The 16,573-nt window shown below is 55.3% G+C and overlaps 1 protein-coding gene across 11 annotated transcripts in view; it reads left to right on the top strand.

The window, feature by feature from the left end:
• Positions 1 to 13,873, top strand: part of GRAMD2A (GRAM domain containing 2A) — a 33,005-nt gene extending 19,132 nt beyond the window's left edge. For 2 of the 11 annotated variants that reach the window (XM_087856804.1, XM_087856807.1), the window contains 11 exons: positions 4,918 to 5,010; positions 6,225 to 6,282; positions 6,673 to 6,748; positions 7,363 to 7,466; positions 8,062 to 8,160; positions 8,286 to 8,357; positions 8,899 to 8,961; positions 9,898 to 10,042; positions 10,299 to 10,398; positions 11,265 to 11,369; positions 11,612 to 13,873. In XM_087856804.1, the coding sequence (XP_087712930.1) occupies positions 4,918 to 5,010; positions 6,225 to 6,282; positions 6,673 to 6,748; positions 7,363 to 7,466; positions 8,062 to 8,160; positions 8,286 to 8,357; positions 8,899 to 8,961; positions 9,898 to 10,042; positions 10,299 to 10,398; positions 11,265 to 11,369; positions 11,612 to 11,624 (928 nt within the window). In that variant the 3' untranslated portion in view covers positions 11,625 to 13,873. Of the gene's footprint in view, positions 1 to 1,248; positions 2,374 to 4,917; positions 5,011 to 5,359; positions 5,794 to 6,130; positions 6,283 to 6,672; positions 6,749 to 7,362; positions 7,467 to 8,061; positions 8,161 to 8,285; positions 8,358 to 8,898; positions 8,962 to 9,897; positions 10,043 to 10,298; positions 10,399 to 11,264; positions 11,374 to 11,611 lie in introns of those variants that run through there. The other 9 variants (XM_087856805.1, XM_087856806.1, XM_087856809.1 and 6 more) reach the window with 9 other exon arrangements.
• The last annotated feature ends 2,700 nt before the right edge of the window (positions 13,874 to 16,573 follow it).

The raw sequence follows: 16,573 nt of genomic DNA on the forward strand, positions 1-16,573 counted from the left end.
CCCAAGTTGCCCCAGGGGACCTGCCAGTGACCATGAAGGCCCGGCTGGCTCAGGCTGCTAGGCCTGGCTTTCTGTTCCAGCCTGGCCTGGGTATGGCTCCTGCCAAAGGCTTGGAGGAGCCCCGGGTGGAGGTTTGCCCTGGGGCTACGGAGGGTTGAGTGTGGGCAGGGGGGCTGGGTAGGCTGGAGGAGTGCTGCCTAGGCACAGGATGGCCCAGGAGCATGCCATCCAATGAATAGTGCAGTGGAGGCAGGAGGGCCCGGCCTGTGCTTTCCCCAAATACCACATCCCATCCCGTCTGAGCCACTTTCTCCTTTTGCTTATGTCTTCTGCCTCCCACTTGAGCTCCCCCTTTGATCAGTCGGCCAGCCTGGACTGGGCGGCTGGTGGTGCTGGGCCAGTGCTGACTGCCTGCTCCATGGGCGAGGTTCTGTCCGTCTGCAGGGACCCTCATGGGCCCCATCCGCTGTGCCTTCTGTCCTGCTGCCTTGCTTTTCCCTCCCCTCCTCCCTCTGGGAGTGTCACCATCTCTCTTTCTCTGTCTCCTTCCCTCACGGAAGCAAACACTGGGTGCCTGCCGTGCGCTGGGGATACAGGGATGTATGAGACACACCCCTGGTGGAGCTCAGAGTTGACTGGGGGCAGACGTATGTGTAAACAGACAAGCACACTTTGGTGTGGTAAGTGCTGGGAAGACAGCATGATGGAGGGGATGAGGGACCACAGAGGAGGGACTGACCAGCTCTGCACAGGGGAAACCAGGGAAGGCTTCACAGAGGAGGTGACATTGGAACTGGGGCTCAACAGATGAGTGGAATTCCCCAGATAGATGAGTGCGGAGAGGAATGCCGGGTGCGGAGGACGCGCCGCTGGGGAGGGCAGCTGTGGCAAGGAAGCTGGGACTTAGGGGAGGCTTGTGGGGGAGCCCAGGAAGGGAAGCAGGGCGATCAGGAAGGCCTACAGCGGAGGCGAGAGGGAACTGAAGAAGGAGCAGCGGCAGCAGAGCGGTGGGATCGGGTCTGGGCCCAGGGTGGCTCTGTTGGCCGTGCAGACACAGCAGAGGGCCAGGCCCGTGAGCAAGCTTGTCGCCAGCATCCGCGGAAAGGCTGGTGGCAATGTGGCTGGCCCGCGCAGCAGGAGTGGGGGAGGTGGCCGGTGTCGTGGGTTAAGCAGTGGTAAGGCCCTTGGGGCCTTGGGGAGCGATGGGTCCTAGGGGTGGGGAGGAGCCAGCTGCGGATTCTGGCTTTGACCCAGGTGGCAAGAGGGGCCTTGCAGGGATGTCGGGCGCACGGAAGGAGGCATGTCTTGGGGGATGAGCCCGAGCGTGCTTGGTGGATGCGTCCTGATGGCGGCTGAAGCTCAGGAGGAGAGGGGGTGTCGAGGTTAGAGATTTAGATCTGAAAGTGCCCGCGGGTGGAAGCATTCTGAACTGGGCGGCATCGAGAGCGGAGTGCCCGTGGCAGGTGTCCCGTGAAACCTGGTCCGTGAGTTCTGCAGTATGCAGCTCGGCTCTGGCACCTCTGGGTTCCCTCCTCGTTGTCTCTCTCTTCCTCTCCTGCTCCTGGCCCCCCTTTCTTGACTGGCCTGGCTCCTATCCTGACATCTCCCCCAATCTGCTAGCTGCCCTTCCCGGCCCTTTCAGCAGCCCCACGCTGGGCTCCGGGCAGGATAAGCTCAGTGAGTGTTTGTGGAAGGAATGAAGGAAGGCTTGCGGGGGGGAGGGGCAGTACCTGCCGTGTCCTCTGGGGAGACCTCCCACACCTTGGGATCCGGCTCAGCACGGTGAAAGGGCCCCATCTGAGGTGTTCCCCGACCTTTCCTACCCCCTCTAATGTGCAAAGTATTGGGCCTCCCCTGTTGCCTCCCCTTGATGAAATAATGATATTTTGGGGGGCTTTCATTGAAAAAACAGACAGGGATTTGAGGACTTCTGATCTTACCCCACAGAGTGGAGTTGGGGTGGGACCGGCTGGGTTTGGGGTATCGTTCACCACACAGAGTAACCGGCTTGAGGAGGTCTGTGTGGGAATGCACTGAGGCTGCCAGCACAGTGGGGGGACCCAGGCTGGTCCCCCCATTCTCCAGCTTCCTGCTCTTGAAGCCTCCTTCCTGGCCTTCTGTGGCAGGGCCCAGCGGGTCCTGGGGGCTCCCCACCTGACTGGTTCTGTGGTGACCACTGTGCCCCAGACCTATGTGTGTATCTGACTTCGCTCCCGAGTCTTCACTCGTCTAAACACTGCAGGGGAGAAGACTGACTGGTAGAAAGCCTGACTCGATCATTCTGAAGCCGGTGCATTTGGGCCCCAGGCGGGGTGTCTGTATCAGGAGCGATATGAGGCCAGCCAGGAGGGACCGGCCTTCACAGATGGACAGGTAGGAACGGCTTGTAACCGTCCTGTTCATCACGCATAAGGGAGTGTTGCTTTTAAGTTTAAAGATATTTGAGAGTCATTGGCTCCCGGTGACTGTGTTTTACCCCCCTTCTCTTCTTCCTGGAGGTGCTGTGGGGTCTTTTGTTTCTCTCATGGTCCATCCCTCCTGCAGCCTCGCTTCCTGTCCCCACACGGTCATTCCTCAAACGTGTCATGTGTGCCTGCCGCACGCTGGCATTGCCCCCAGTTCAGGGCCTTCAGTGAGGGAGGAGGCAGGGTCCCTGCCACGCCGGAGCCCCCAGAGATGAGCAGTTCTGAGTGGGAGGCAAGTGCCTCTGAGACCATGGCCAAGGTCCTTCTTGGGGTCTCTCTCTATCCCTGGTCCTCTAGGTTAGAGTGTGTTCCTTTGAGCAGGCCCCACATCCTTCTCTTTCCTGGTGGTCCAGGAAAGCTCACAGGCTACAGGGGTTTGACTTGTACACACTCCGGCTCGGGGGCCTCTCCAACCAAAGCACGGGAACCAAGTGAGGAACCGAGAGATGGAAGACGTGGAAGGAACCTACCGCACAAAAACGGAACGAAACCACAGACAAAACTAAGAGGCAAATGACACGCTGGGAAGGATGTTTGGAAACATGATAAACTAAGGATTAATATTCTCAAAAAAGCATTTGACACAAATCAATAGGACAAAGGTGCAGATCCTCCTAGACAATGCACAGGCGCAGTCCCGGTGGTTCACGTGTCTACATGGGAAGACGCGTTCAACCCCTCGTAAGCAGAAATAGAAATGCAAATAGCATGTTTCCACGTATCGAATTTGCAAAAGTGAGAGAAAGAATAGCCAGGGTAAGGCCTGGATGTCGGGAAACGGGCGCCCTCATGTAGCGCTGACGGCCGTGGTCACCAGTAGAGCGTGTGGAAGCACTTTGGGGGTGGGTCTCAACAGCCTGAGGAATATGCCTTCTCCACCCACGAATCACACTTCTGAGAACCTGTCTCAGTCATGGCCAGGGACACGGGGAATTCCTCATGAGATCATGTTAAGCAACGGAAGTAAGACCTATGTATTACAATGCATAATTCCATTCACATAAATTCTATATTTATGCATAAGCCTTTTCTTTGGGTGACTTTTGAAGAATTTTTTTTCCTTCTGGGTGATTTTGATCATCATATTTATATGTTTTACCTTTTTCATATTTTCTATAATGAGCATAATAAAAATCAAGAGGGGGAGGGAAAACCCTCTTGAAATGTGAAATGATGGAACCAAAGAAACCTAGACATTCCCCGTGGGGGTCAAAAGGGTCAAATCACTAGCAAAACTTGTCACCTTGCAAGATTCAGGAAACCTATGTTGATGTGTATACCGAAATTCTCCATAAGGGGAAGGGCAGAGGTCACCAGGCCACAGGGCTGTGGATGGGCTGATTTGGGGGGTGAGGTCACCTGGCTCTTCACTGTGTGATACTGGGGCCAGCCGGTCCCTTGGCTGGTCTGTTTCCTACTGTGTACACAGCATGGTAAGGGGTCAGACTAAATCATCTCTGAGGGTCTTGGCAGGTCTCGGCTGAGTGGGCAACTCCGTTCTTGAAGAAGAGAACTTTGACTTGTCCCAGTGACAGAGCTGAGAGGTCCTGTGGGCTGGTATTTGCTAGCCTCAGGTTCCAGCTTCTTATCTGCCCGGGATATTGTAGCCTCGTTGTGACCACCGCGGTGCCCTGCCTTGGCCCTGCTTTTGGCCACCCTCTCTTCCTGTCAGCTTCTGGGCCCGCTCAGTTGGGGGTTAGTCGGACTGCTCAGGTTTTATTGATTCCTGGCCTGTCTTAGGGAGGACCCTATGCTTCAGAGCTGTTTAGGGGAGGCATGAACTCAAAAGCCACCGGGGAGCCCCACCTGCCCAGGGAGATGGTGTCTCCTCCCTCCAGGGCCCTCTCTCTGGGACATTTTTGAGACGGTTTGGCTCTCAGGGCCAAGGGGCCCTGACTGTCTGAAGGCCACCAGGCCACCTCCTGGTGTGGGGCCCCTCCTCCCCTCCCAGCCTGCAGTTACCTATGGGCTGACTGGAGCCCCTCCCACAGCAGCAGTGCACCAGTCCCTCAGCTCTGCTTTGGCCTCGTGCTCAGCATCCTTTCCCAGATCCCGATGGCTTATGGGAGCGCTGCTCGGGCACCTCAGCAACTTACACTGTCAGCCGTGAGCAAGTGTTTGAGTCCTCCTTCCCACTGTGCTTTCTCAGGGGTGGGGCCGGAGTCCTACTTGCCGGGTGCCCCACTAAGGTAGGCTGATTTTCCTTCCGCTCTGGGCACAAACTGACCTGCAGGCTTCCAGAAAAGGTGGCATGAGATTGCCGCCTCTGTCAGGAACCAGAAGACTCCTGCCTAAGCTGCCGCCTCTGGACGGTGACATCTTCAGCCTCAGCCTGAATAGCAGGGCCGGCTGGGGTGCGGGCAGAGGGGCTGGGGCCCATCCGCGGTGGAGCTGGGAGGGGAAGGTGTTCCCGTGGAGCCCCCCTTCCTGATGTGGGCCTGTTTCTGCTCAGCAACCAACAGATGCATGGAAAGACGGCTTCTCTGAAGAGCACTGTGTCCTGCTCAGAGAAACTAGCCAGGGTCCAGGCACCCGTGGACTCCAGGTGAGACCCCTCCCCGGCAGATCTAGCCACGGATGGGGGGTGGGAAGCCCTCAGGAGGACCTTAAAGAAGGGGGCAAATGAAAAAGAAGGAAATTTTGCCATTTGCAACGACACGGTTGGAGCTGGAGAGCCTGATGCTGAGCAAAACAAGTCAGAGAAAGACAAATACCATATGACTTCATTCATACGCGGAATTTAAGAAACAAACCTAACGCGCCAAGGGGAAAACAGGAGAGAGAGGCAAACCAGGGAAGAGACTGTGAACTCTAGAGAACACACGGAGGGTCACCAGCAGGAAGGTGGGTGGGGGGACGGGTGACATGGGTGATGGGGTGAAGGAGGGCACTTGGGGTGATGAGCTCCGGGGGATGTATGGAAGTGTTGGATCACTGGATTGTACGCCTGAAACTAATATTACACTGTAGGTTAACTAGCTGGTATTTAAATAAAAACTTAAAAAGAAAGGGGCAAAGGGGTTAAAGAAAGGGCAGGTGTTAGGCTGGGCATAGGCTGCCCCGTGCCTCTTCCTCCCAGTCCGGGGCCTGTCCCAGCACACGGGGACCAGCACTCCAGGCTTCTCAGGTTACCAGCCTCCTCCCTGCCCACCTGTCCTCAGGCCAACCTGGCCAGGGCAAAGCTTTGCGTTCCAGCACCACCCCCTCTCCCTCAGCCTCGGTAGCCTCTCTCAGGTCAGGTGAGTCTGCTGAGCGCCAGGCTGCCAGGAGGAGGGTGCAAGGAGGGCAGTCGTGCTGGGATCATGGCCCATGGCCAGGCCCCGGAGCCGTGAGTCTGATATTTCCACCTCACCCGCACCCCAGACTGGTCCCCATCCCTGAGTCTCTGCTCACCTATCCTCGGGTCTGCTTCTCTGCTTATCCTTTGGCCAGAGAAGTGGGAGAGGGTTTTGATACCCAGGGGTGGGCAGCTCCTAAGCCTCTCTGGAAGGTTCACATGGGGCAGACAGATCTCCTGGGGGGCCCGCAGGCCACTGCTGTCTGGGAGGAGGGCTCCCAGCATGCAGGAGTGCCCGTCCCCCGGGGCTGAGCTCCATACTCGTTGTTGTTTATCACCTTGCTATGGCTCCTGGAGAAGGGCCTCAGTCTTCAATCTCTCCCCCAAGCTTCTGGCTTGAAGCCAGGGCAGACCTGGCTCTGAGGATGTATGGGCAGAACTTGAGGGTTCCTTGTCCCTGGAATGGAATGTCTCCTTTGCAGTCTGCACTGGCCAGAAGGCTTGAAGGGTGAAGAGATAAAGAAGTGTGGCCGAGAAGGGGTAAGTGTGTGGAGGCCGCCTTTTCACTGCCCACAAAGAGGGGGGGGGGGGCGCTGGGCTGCCTGAATCCGGGGACTGTTGGCTCCTTGGTTTCCAAGGCCTGTCACCAAGGGAAACCTGAGTGAGTGTCCCCTCCTGGGTGGGGGTGGTGCGTCTCCCCCTCCAGTCATAGGCTGCCCATCAGGACCTATTGTCATTGTCATGTTACCTAGAGACAAGCTGTGCTTGGAACTCAGCCTTTTACCCCCTCTGGCTATTTACCGACTGGACTGCTTCGTGCAAGTCCCCAGAGCCCCTGCCCCCATGGCATTATTTCCTGGTGGCTGGTGCAGGGCCCCTTTGGTGGTCTCATCCCCCAGGACTTCTCAGCCTCATCTTGTGTGTTTGCAGACACTACTGAGTAAATACAACCAGCAATACCACAAGCTGTTTAAGGACATCCCCTTGGAGGAGGTGGTTCTCAAAGGTGAGCTGTCTCCCAGGTGTGGCTGGACAGGTGCCTGGAGGGCCTGGGGCCCAGGTCCTCTCCTCCGGAGCCTCCAAGGCGCAATTTTGATATGGGAACTGGCTGCCCTTTGGATGTGGTTGGGCCTGTTTTCTTCAAAAGTATGAGAAGACAGGCCAGATAGGGGCTATGAAATGGAATTTATGAAAGTTTTCTTGAGGCCATGTCAGGGCTTCCAAATTTTATTTCTGTTCCACTCTTATCAATGACTGTTCTTTCCCACTTGGGCCTCTCAGTGAGCATGTGGGAGCATTTGCACAATCCAGGCCCTCTCTCCAGGGCAGGGCAAGGAGTTCTGCCTGGGGGAGCCAGAATCCAGGCTCAAGGAACACTTCGAAGCATGAGTAGGGAAGGAGGAAAGCTCTAGCAGTTTGGTGGGCTCAGATGGGGCCATCAGGACTCTCGAGAAGGACTCAGGGTGCTGGTGGAATGGGTGTTTTGGGGCCTGGGGTCGGGAAGGGGGATTCTGAGGAAGGCGGTCCCTGAGGCTGGGCTCTGGACTCCTGAGTGTGAGGACGCAGGCCCTGGGCCTTCAGGGTTTGCTCATGGCCATCTTCTTTCCTGTGACTTCCCAGTGTGTTCCTGTGCCCTCCAGAGAGACCTCCTTCTCCAGGGCCGGCTCTACATCTCCCCCAACTGGCTCTGCTTCCATGCCAGCCTCTTTGGCAAGGATATAAAGGTAGTAATACGTGGTAAGGGCTGCAGTGGGCCCCATGAGGCCGCAGCCAGGAAGGAGACAGGGCCCCTGCCCTATGGGTGTCAGGCACTTGGTGAAGTCTCTCACTAGGAAGCATCTCACCTGGTCTCCGGGGAAGTAGCTTCACCCCTTCCAAAACAGGGCCCCAATTTAGACTCCAGAGTCTAGAACAGTTCACAGCTAGTTTATTCTGCCTATGGGTGCCTCTGAAATGCCTTCAGAATCCGAGTGGGATGTCACACTTTGGGGGAGCCATAATTGTGGCCAGGTGGTAGCTCAGGGAGCTCCATTACTGGAGTATGGGATTCACCAGGGCAACCATCCTTGGCCTCCTGGATAACAGGGTGAGAGCCTGGAGCAGTGTATGCTGCCCAGGCCGGGGCAGGGCAGTGGGACAACTGGAAGGGGAGCCTGCATCAGAGAGTGGAAAGCTCACATATTCTCCCACATGGGCCAGGCTTCTCCATGGTGTCCATGCTTGGCTAACTGCCAGTTGTGGCTGGGGCCCTATGCAGGAAGCAGAGGGACCATGTCCTTTGGCGTGAGTCCTGAGAGAAGCATGCCTGTCCTCCCTCAGGTGGTCATTCCCGTGGTGTCTGTCCAAATGATCAAAAAACACAAGATGGCGCGGCTTCTTCCCAATGGCCTGGCCATCACCACCAACACCAGCCAGAAGGTCAGTGAGTCTCTGGGCCAGCCATCCCTTGTTAATCTCCCCATCCCAGCCCCGGGATCCTGACTCTGGTACTCTCTCCAGACTGTACTTACCCTGCCCTTTTCTGTTTTCTTTTTCTGTCCCAGTACATCTTTGTGTCACTGCTTTCCCGGGACAGTGTATATGACATGCTGCGGAGGGTCTGCACACACCTCCAGGTATGGAGCTCCGGGGCAGGAGTCAGCCAGGGAGGTTGCTCAGGCCTAGACTGAAGTCTTGGGACAAGGCTGTTGGGAGCGGTTGGCCTGTCTCTCCAGCACAGGGACCAGGGGCAGGGAGAGGGGAGTAACGGGTTCGGGCCCAGTGTATCTGGGCTTAGCCCTTGGACTGGGTGTCTATGCTTATGAGCATGTCTCTTTGAGGCCGGTGGCCCCTGTGTGTCCCCATGTGCATGCCCTCCTGGTGCTTCTTCAGTGTGCAGACGGAAGCACGTGGCTGCTGCCCAGTACGCCCGCAGCTCTCTTTGGCCCACGGTGAGGAAGTGGGGAGGGGCAGCAGCATGGGCAAGTATGTTGCCCTGGATTCGCCCTCTGCTCCAGCATTAACCAGGGGACCCCTGCAAACTCTGGGAGCTAGGCTTTACTGACTCAAGGTGGCTTCTCTGGAGGTAAAGCTCTCTCGAAGAGTGCTAAGGCCTCCTCACTCCTGACCTTGGCTGTTCCCGATGGACAAGTGACCCCAGTTCCCTTTCTTCCTTAGCCTTCCAGCAAGAAGAGCCTGAGTGTAAGAGAATTTCCAGAGGAACCTGAGTGCGAGTCTCTGGTGAGAGCTGAGGTTGGAAGCAAAAGCTGCTGGCGTGAGGGAGCCTCTGGCTCTGAGCCTTCAGGGCCTCCCGGGCAGTGGCCTGCAGCACAGAACTGGGGCTCCAGGCTCAAGAGCCAGTGGCCATGCTATGCCAGGGGGTCCCCTAGACCTGACGCCCTCCATGCCATGCAGAGCCGCTAGGTCCTGGGCAGATCTGCTGACTTTCTGAGCAGGACAGTGCCCAGGTTGGATCCCACACTTTAGCAGGGTCAGGAGGGCCTTCCAGGGGCTAGGGACGTCCTCGGGGAAGAACTCCAAAGGCTATCACTGTAGAACTCAGACTCATTTGAGATTTGCCGAGGTCCCAGCAGTTTCCTTTGCTGCTGGGGTTCTGGGTAGGCAGAGCTGAGTTTCTAGAACAGTGATGGGGATGGAAATGATCCCAGGGTGTTTGAAGTCTCCTTCACTAACCATTAAGCATTTAGCCAAGCATACAATATGCACAATACTATACAGAGGATAGAAGGTGCTGTTCCCATTTTTATTGGTGGGGACTTTAAGTACCCCCTGCTAAGGTCAGTGATGTCCTTAGGGCTAGAGTCCAGATTAGAAGGACTTATCTCAGCTAAGATATATTGTGCCAAGCCTTCTTGGACTCAGCGGATCTGAGCCCGTACGTGGGTTAGCTCACATCCTAGATCCCACTGTGGCTCTATACCAGCAGTCTTCAAAGACATTGCTCCCTGGAAGAATGGCTGGTCCCAGCAAGGGAGCAGATAAGAGAGACGGGAGGTTGCTATGGCAATGGCGTCCCTCCTTCTGGGTACCTGCCATCATGCTTACTAGGTATCCATATTGGTAATATCTGGAAAAGCTTTGATAAACCTAGTGTGGGCCTCTTAGGACAAGTGAGATCCCAAGGGTCATAGAGAGTTTCTCCTGCCTTCTCTGCAGGAAGTCCTTATCCCTGAGATGAAGTGGAGAAAAGTGTGCCCTGCCTCCAGGTCCCTGTCCCTCCCAGACAACATCCCTTGTATCCCTCGGGCATCCATGGACTCCACGGACAGCTTCTTTCCCTCCAGGACGCCTCCAGGGTCTGGTGAGCTCAGGGTGCTCGTCCATGACATCTGCTTGCAAAGACCAGGCTTTCCCTGCCCCCACTTCTGCAAGAAGCAAACATCAGAGCCAAAAATGCTTCTGAGAGCTGTTTCTTACTTTATCCAAATCCACAAGGCAAAGCCAAGCCAAGAGCCTAAGCAGCTTTCAGAGAGTGGGGGGAGGCGGGCATGCTCCTTGCCCGGGCTGGGCTCCTGCCTCCCGCCCCACGAAGATGCCTAACTGCTCTCCTATCACAGAGAAGGCCGTCTGTGAGGAGGAGAAGCTGGAGGAGGAGCCCAGGAGCGGCGGGGAGCTGAGGCTCTGGGATTACCAGCTCCTCAAGGTCATCTTTGTGCTGTAGGTGACTACATTGGGGGCGGGGGGTCAAACTCACACGGTGTCTGGCTGTTTGGAGCAGGGCCTCTGTGTGTGGGGAGGTCACTGCCCAGAGGGAAGGGAAGGTCCTAAGTCAACTGAGAGCTGCCGCGGTGTCTGGAGGCTACATGGCAGGCCCTTCGGCAACGAGACAACGCGCCTCCAGTCTTCATTCATGCACCCCCGTAATTTCGGGTTAAGGCTGTGCAGTAGGGAGGGGCAGGATATGAAGCTATTGAGAAAAGGAAAGTTGTACAGGATTGGGGAGGGGTCAGCTGACAAAGTTGGAGAGGGCCATCGGGTAGACTGGGGGAGCCGTGGCCTTCCTGCCAGCCATGTTTAGAGCAGTTGTTGGAACCCCAGACTTGTCTGTAGTTCTGCCTAAGGACCAGCAGAGTGGTGAACGTGGGGGGGGGGGCGCTTTGTGAACGGCCAGCCCCTGGCTTGCCCTCACCTTACCTCGTGACCTTCCTCTGGTCCTCCCAGCTGAGTTCCAGCTGTCAGCCTCAGCACTTGCTGGGGGAGCGGGCCCACCACCTTAGGGGATAATCTTAGCGGCCTTGAAGGAGGCACAGGACCAAGGTGGCTGGTCAGAGGGAGGGTGGGCTCAGTTTAAGGACCCAGAATTCCTGCTGGGCTTCAAGGACACCGCCAGGGGGACGAGTCTCAGGACCCCCACGTGGCCTCTGGGCACAAAGATGTCCAGGCCCAAACGTAGCCAAAGGGCAAAGAGTTCTTTACTTCCTCCAGTTGCAGGAAGTAGCTTTGTCCCCATTACTATTTTTGGTGAGCCTCTAAAAATGTCTTTTTTTCCGGATAAGATATCCTTCTTATCTCTCTTTCTCCAGGATCTGCTTCTTGGTCATGTCCTCATCCTATCTGGCGTTCCGCATCTCCCGGCTGGAACAGCAGTTACGCTCCCTGAATTGGGATGGCCCAGTCCCTGGGCACAGGTGATGTCCTGTCTCCTCCTAATGCCTCGGGGAGTGGGGGTAAAGACAGGAGCCAATACTTACGGCCAGGCTGCTTGTTGTCCTGGTTGGATTTGGCCCTGCCCGTGAGCTGGCTTGACAGCTCAATCTGGCAAGCAAGGTTGGACGGAGTGTGCAGGGTACACAGATCGTGCCCTGATCAGCTCTCTTTGGGGGGGTGGGGGTGGAGAAAGGCTCTACTGACCTGTCTGTCTGCCTTCTAGGCCCTTTCTCTGATCTGGGAATCTCCTGTGTGCAGGTAACGGCCACCTTGGCTTCTCCAAGAAGAATGCTCTGGGTGCTAAGGTTCCACCAGTGACCCCCGTGGTTTATGCTGCTGTTGTGCTGAGGCTGAGTATGAAGGAAAATACTCCAGATCCTTCCTCCTCCCCTCAACCCTTATCCCTCCTGTTTACAAAGCTCCTACAATTTGGGGACTCAGACACAAAGCCAGATTCTTGGAACCAGCCGAGAAATTCTGTATACTAAGCTTCAGCAAGCACTTGGAAAAAAGAAAATCAACTTGTTCCTTGGAAACAATGTGGCACCGAGGCAGAGCACCAGCAGCCACCCAAGGGACAAAGGCCATCTTTTGATACCTGGAATGCAGCTCTCCACGGTCACGCGGCTCACCGCATTAGCGGGACAGAGGCCCGGACCCAAACCACCAGTGGGGCTCTGCTCTCTCCCAACATCCGGTGCTCTCACTGGGGCCCCTGAGAGTCCCTGTTCTGGGGCCCAAAGGGCTCCTCTTCAGGGGGCTGGGCACCTGTCAGGCCAAGGGCAGACTGGGGAAGTGAGGGGAAGCTATGAACAAGGAGAGGAGGGTGTGTGGCTAGGGTTCCAGCCCGAGGGGAAGGTTCATGCCCTGTGCTGAGGCTCCGTTCTGGCCCCTCATGAGGAGGCTGGCTGAACCCGGAGGACAGGACCGCAGCAGAGGACGGCGGCAGGGGCTGCGAAGGAGGGCAGAGGTCCAGCATTCTGTGTCCTTAGCCGCCACTTCCTGGTGAGGCAGGTAAACGGGGCCTGTGATCACTGTGGTCACAGGCCTGGCACTGCAGCTTCCCCTGTGTGCTCAGACAGTTCTGAGGTGCCCCAGGCGGCAAGTAGGGGATGGGGGGATGGGGGACGGGAAGGTCGGCGGCTTTGATTTGTACTCCCTGCCTGCCTGCCTGCCTGAGAGGCCGTGACCAATAGCAGCCTGCTGGGGGGTGTGGCTGGGCAGCGGGGCGTGATGGTGTTGGGGCCCCACAGGGCAGAGCTCACGAGTCTCACCTGCAATCAGTGAGTCGCAGGCCATGGGGGAGGGTCCTCCGCTCCATGAATGAGGTGGGGGTGTCCAAGGTGAGCCTGGTATGGTGCAGGGACCGGGTCAAGGGGTTCTGTCTGATACCCCTGGGGACGAGAGAGGCAGGGGAGGGGAAGAGCGGACACAGTGTAGCTTTGCCTTAGAGATTCCTCCATCTCTGCCAGGCCTCCTCCCTTCTAAACAGCTCCTCTGTGCCTCAGGCTCTGCCTGCTTTCCCTGGGGCTGTAAAATGCTAAGACAGTGCCTTTGTGGGTTCTAGGAGGGCCTTAGTGAGGAGGTCAGAGGTATCAGGCAGTGTCACTGGTGATGGGGTGAGTGGGGTCAGAAACAGTCACTGCTTTTCCTTCTTCAAACACCTGAGAGGTTAATCAGGGAGAAATCCAAGTGGAAATTCGTTATCGTGGAGCCATGATTGTCCTGTTTATGGCAAACCCAAGTGAGGATGTGAGGGACGGTCTGCGGGTGACCAGTCCCTAAGCTCAGCCTAGTGGTCTCTTTACCCCCCCCCCCCCCCCGCTGCGGGCTCTAGGATGAAGCCTGGGGGGGTGCTAGTACCACATTTTGTGTGTCAGGAGAACTCATATCTGTTCTCCCCACAGCACCACACGGGATAAAACCCCATCCTTTTTTTGGAACCCGCCCCCTTCGTCACTCCTTTGTATCCCATTTTCAGGGAAATAGTCCGACTTGCCCCAGTGTCTCCCCGCCTTGGTCCTTGCTGAAGGGCAGGAAGAATACGTCCATTCTCTGAGCCTTGCTAGATTGAGCCAGAGGCTCATGAGAGGCCACCAGAAGTGCCAAGTCATGGGTAGCTGTGCCAACATGCTGCTGAATCTGGTCCCCAGCCGTGCCCCAGGCTCAGAAAGGGCAAGAGGCCTGCTATAGGGCAGGTGGCTCTGGAGGTCCTCTTGGGTCCAGGGATTTCAGTGGTGAGTGTGCCTGTCGCTCTGGAGGGCCCTCTCTCCGTTTCTCCCCTTTGTTCCTCAGCCTGGTCCTCTGGAGCCAGTGTCCTTTCTGTTGTGCTCGTTTGTAAGCTATGTGTATTTATACACACCTGCTTGCACTGGCTGAGGCTCTCTGCTGCCCTGAGAGATTGGTTCAACTATCCTTGGGTTGTTCCAGCATGGCATTAGCCTTTGAAAATATTTTAAAATACAAACATTTGATTTTTCTAGTGTCCTGTGGTATGGAAAGTTCATTTTTATCTTTTGACTACTCACAAAAGGTACTTGTACTGACATATTTGGCACCAAGGAGACTGGCGGAGCCCAAGTCATTCCCAGAATCTCAAGCACTCTGCAAATCTCACAAGGCTGTAGCCGAGCTGCCTCATACTTCAGGCAAATGGGAAGGGGAAGCGCGGCCACAGCAAACCCCCGTCGCCCTCTGCCTCTGTTGGGTGGGCACCGAGAATGCTTCCCTACTTCTCTTGGGCAGCTCCAACGCAATGTCCCTGGCTTAAACGGTACTGTGCTTCTGATTCAGGAATTCAAGCCCAGAATTCCGAGCCGGAAAGTCCCTGTGTCCTTTTCTATGACATCAAGCCTAGATTAGGCAGGTTAAGTTCCAATGTGGGCCACATCACCTTTCTTTTCCCCTAGGATGACCCTTCTAGTACTGATTCATTCATTCAGCAAATACTGAGCCCAGACCACAAGCCAGGTACCATGCCAGGCACCGAGGGTATAGCAGTGAACATGCCAGGCAATATCTCTGTGTCCCCACGGCACTTCTGCTCCATGTAAACATAAGTTCCAAGTAAATCTGTAAACGAGCAGGGTACGTGAAGACTGTGGTCAGGGTCCGTGAAGGGAGAAATGGTGATATGACAGTAGGTAGGGAGTTGGCTGTAGATGGGCGGTCAGGAAAGGTTCTCCAAAGTGACATTTAGGTTGGTGTTAAAGGATGAGGAACCAGCCACGGGAGGAGCATTTCGTGGCAAATGGATCAGTCACTGCAAAACGTAGACGAGAACGCATATGTCTCTTCTGCACAGAGAGACTCTGCATGACTGTAGGACACTGCTCCGGGGGAGACTGATGTGGAAGGAGGTTGCAGAGGTCAACACCAACGACATATACAGCCAATTAAAAAATGGGTAAGGAACGTGAACGGACGTTTCTCCGAAGAAGAGATACAGATGGCCAACAGGTACATGGAAAGATGCTCAACTCCGCAGTCATCGGGGAAACGCAAATCAGAACCACGGTCAGGCGCCATTCCACACGCATCAGGCCGGCTACTCGAACAGAAGACAAGTGTTGGCGAGGGTGTGGGCAAACTGGAGCCCTCATGCACGGCCGGTGGGAGTGTAAAATGGTGCCGTCACTGTGCAAAACAGCATGGCAGTTCTTCAAAAATTAAAGGCAATTACCATGTGATCCAGTAACATCACTTCTGGCTGTGACCCCAAAAGAACCGAAAGCAGGATTTTGAAGAGTTATCTTTCTGCACACCCATGTTCAGAGCAGCATTACTCATAATAGCCAAAAGGTGGAAGCAACCCAGGTCGGGTGTCTATTACCAACGAATGGGTAAACAAAATGTGGTGTATGCATATAATGGGATGTCATTCATCCTTTAAAAGGAGGAAAATTCTGACACATGCTATAACATGGATGAACTTTGAGGACATTTTGCCAAGTGAAATAAGACAGCCACAAAAAAACAAACATTGGGGCGCCTGGGTGGCTCAGTGAGCTGAGCCACTGACTCTTGATTTCAGCTCAGGTCATGATCTCAGGGTCTTGGGATCGAGCCCCACACTGGGTTCTGTGCTCAGCGGGGAGTCTGCTTCTCCCTCTCTGTCTGCTTCTCCCCCCTCACACACTCTCTGCCTCAAATAAGCAAATAAATCTTGAGGAAAAAAACCAAGACAAACACTGTATGTTTCCACTTATATGAGGTACCTAGAGTGGTGACATTCATAGAGACAGAAAGTAGAATGGTGGTTGCCAGGGACTGGGGGGAAGGGAAGTGAGAGTTATTGTTTAATGGGCACAGAGTTTCAGTTTTACAAGACGAACAGAGTCCTGGAGACGGTGATGATGGTTGCACAACAGTGGGAATATACTTGACACTATGGAACTACACGCTTAAAAATGTTTAAGATGGTACATTTTATGTGTATTTTACCACACGCACACGAAGAGGTTGGAGAGGTAAGCAGGCAAAGGGAGTTGGGGTTTATACAATCCCTGGGTCCTGCTGCTCCGATCTGAGTTTGGAGCCTGTAGGATAAGCGGTTGCTAGAACCAAGTGCTTCCTTCTGCTAGAGGAAGTAAATACGTGAACACCGTACGCGGGAAAATATGGCTGAAAATCTACATAATATACTCCCTTTCCATTATTCTCAGGGTTGGTTCATAGCAGCAGCATCACAGAGAGGGCATATAATCTTTATCGTTTTAAAGTTGAAATGAGCTAACTTTATAAGGAGGAAACAACTGCCTTAAATTTGGAGAAATTGGAGGAAAAAAAAATATATATATATAATGCAGGAACCTAGGTTTTACAACATGGGTGTAGCCAGACGAGGTGGGGTCATGGGAGGAGCAAGAGCTCTGGTGAAAAGGGCATTCAGGAATGAGGGGAGCTCTGGCTGAACTGTACCCCACAGGGGTCTACTGCCCCCACCCCTACTCCCGGCCCCCAGCCAGCCAGCTTTGGCCCTCCTACCTGGTGGCCATGGCATTAGGACCCCTGTCGAGCTGGGTGAGGTCATAAACCCGGGCTGCTCCTCTCTCCCAGCTGCTGGGCTGCAGAAGCAGGGCATCCTAGGGTAGAGAAGCTTCGCAGAGAAGGCTCTCCGGTTTGCCTCAGGCGGGGACTGAAGCCCCATCTCCAGGCTGGTCTCTTCGAGGGGGAAGAGACGCCA

The sequence above is a fragment of the Ursus americanus genome, chromosome 28 (genome assembly GCF_024610735.1).
Source record: "Ursus americanus isolate L20-20 chromosome 28, mUrsAme1.1.p, whole genome shotgun sequence".
NCBI lineage: Eukaryota > Metazoa > Chordata > Mammalia > Carnivora > Ursidae > Ursus > Ursus americanus.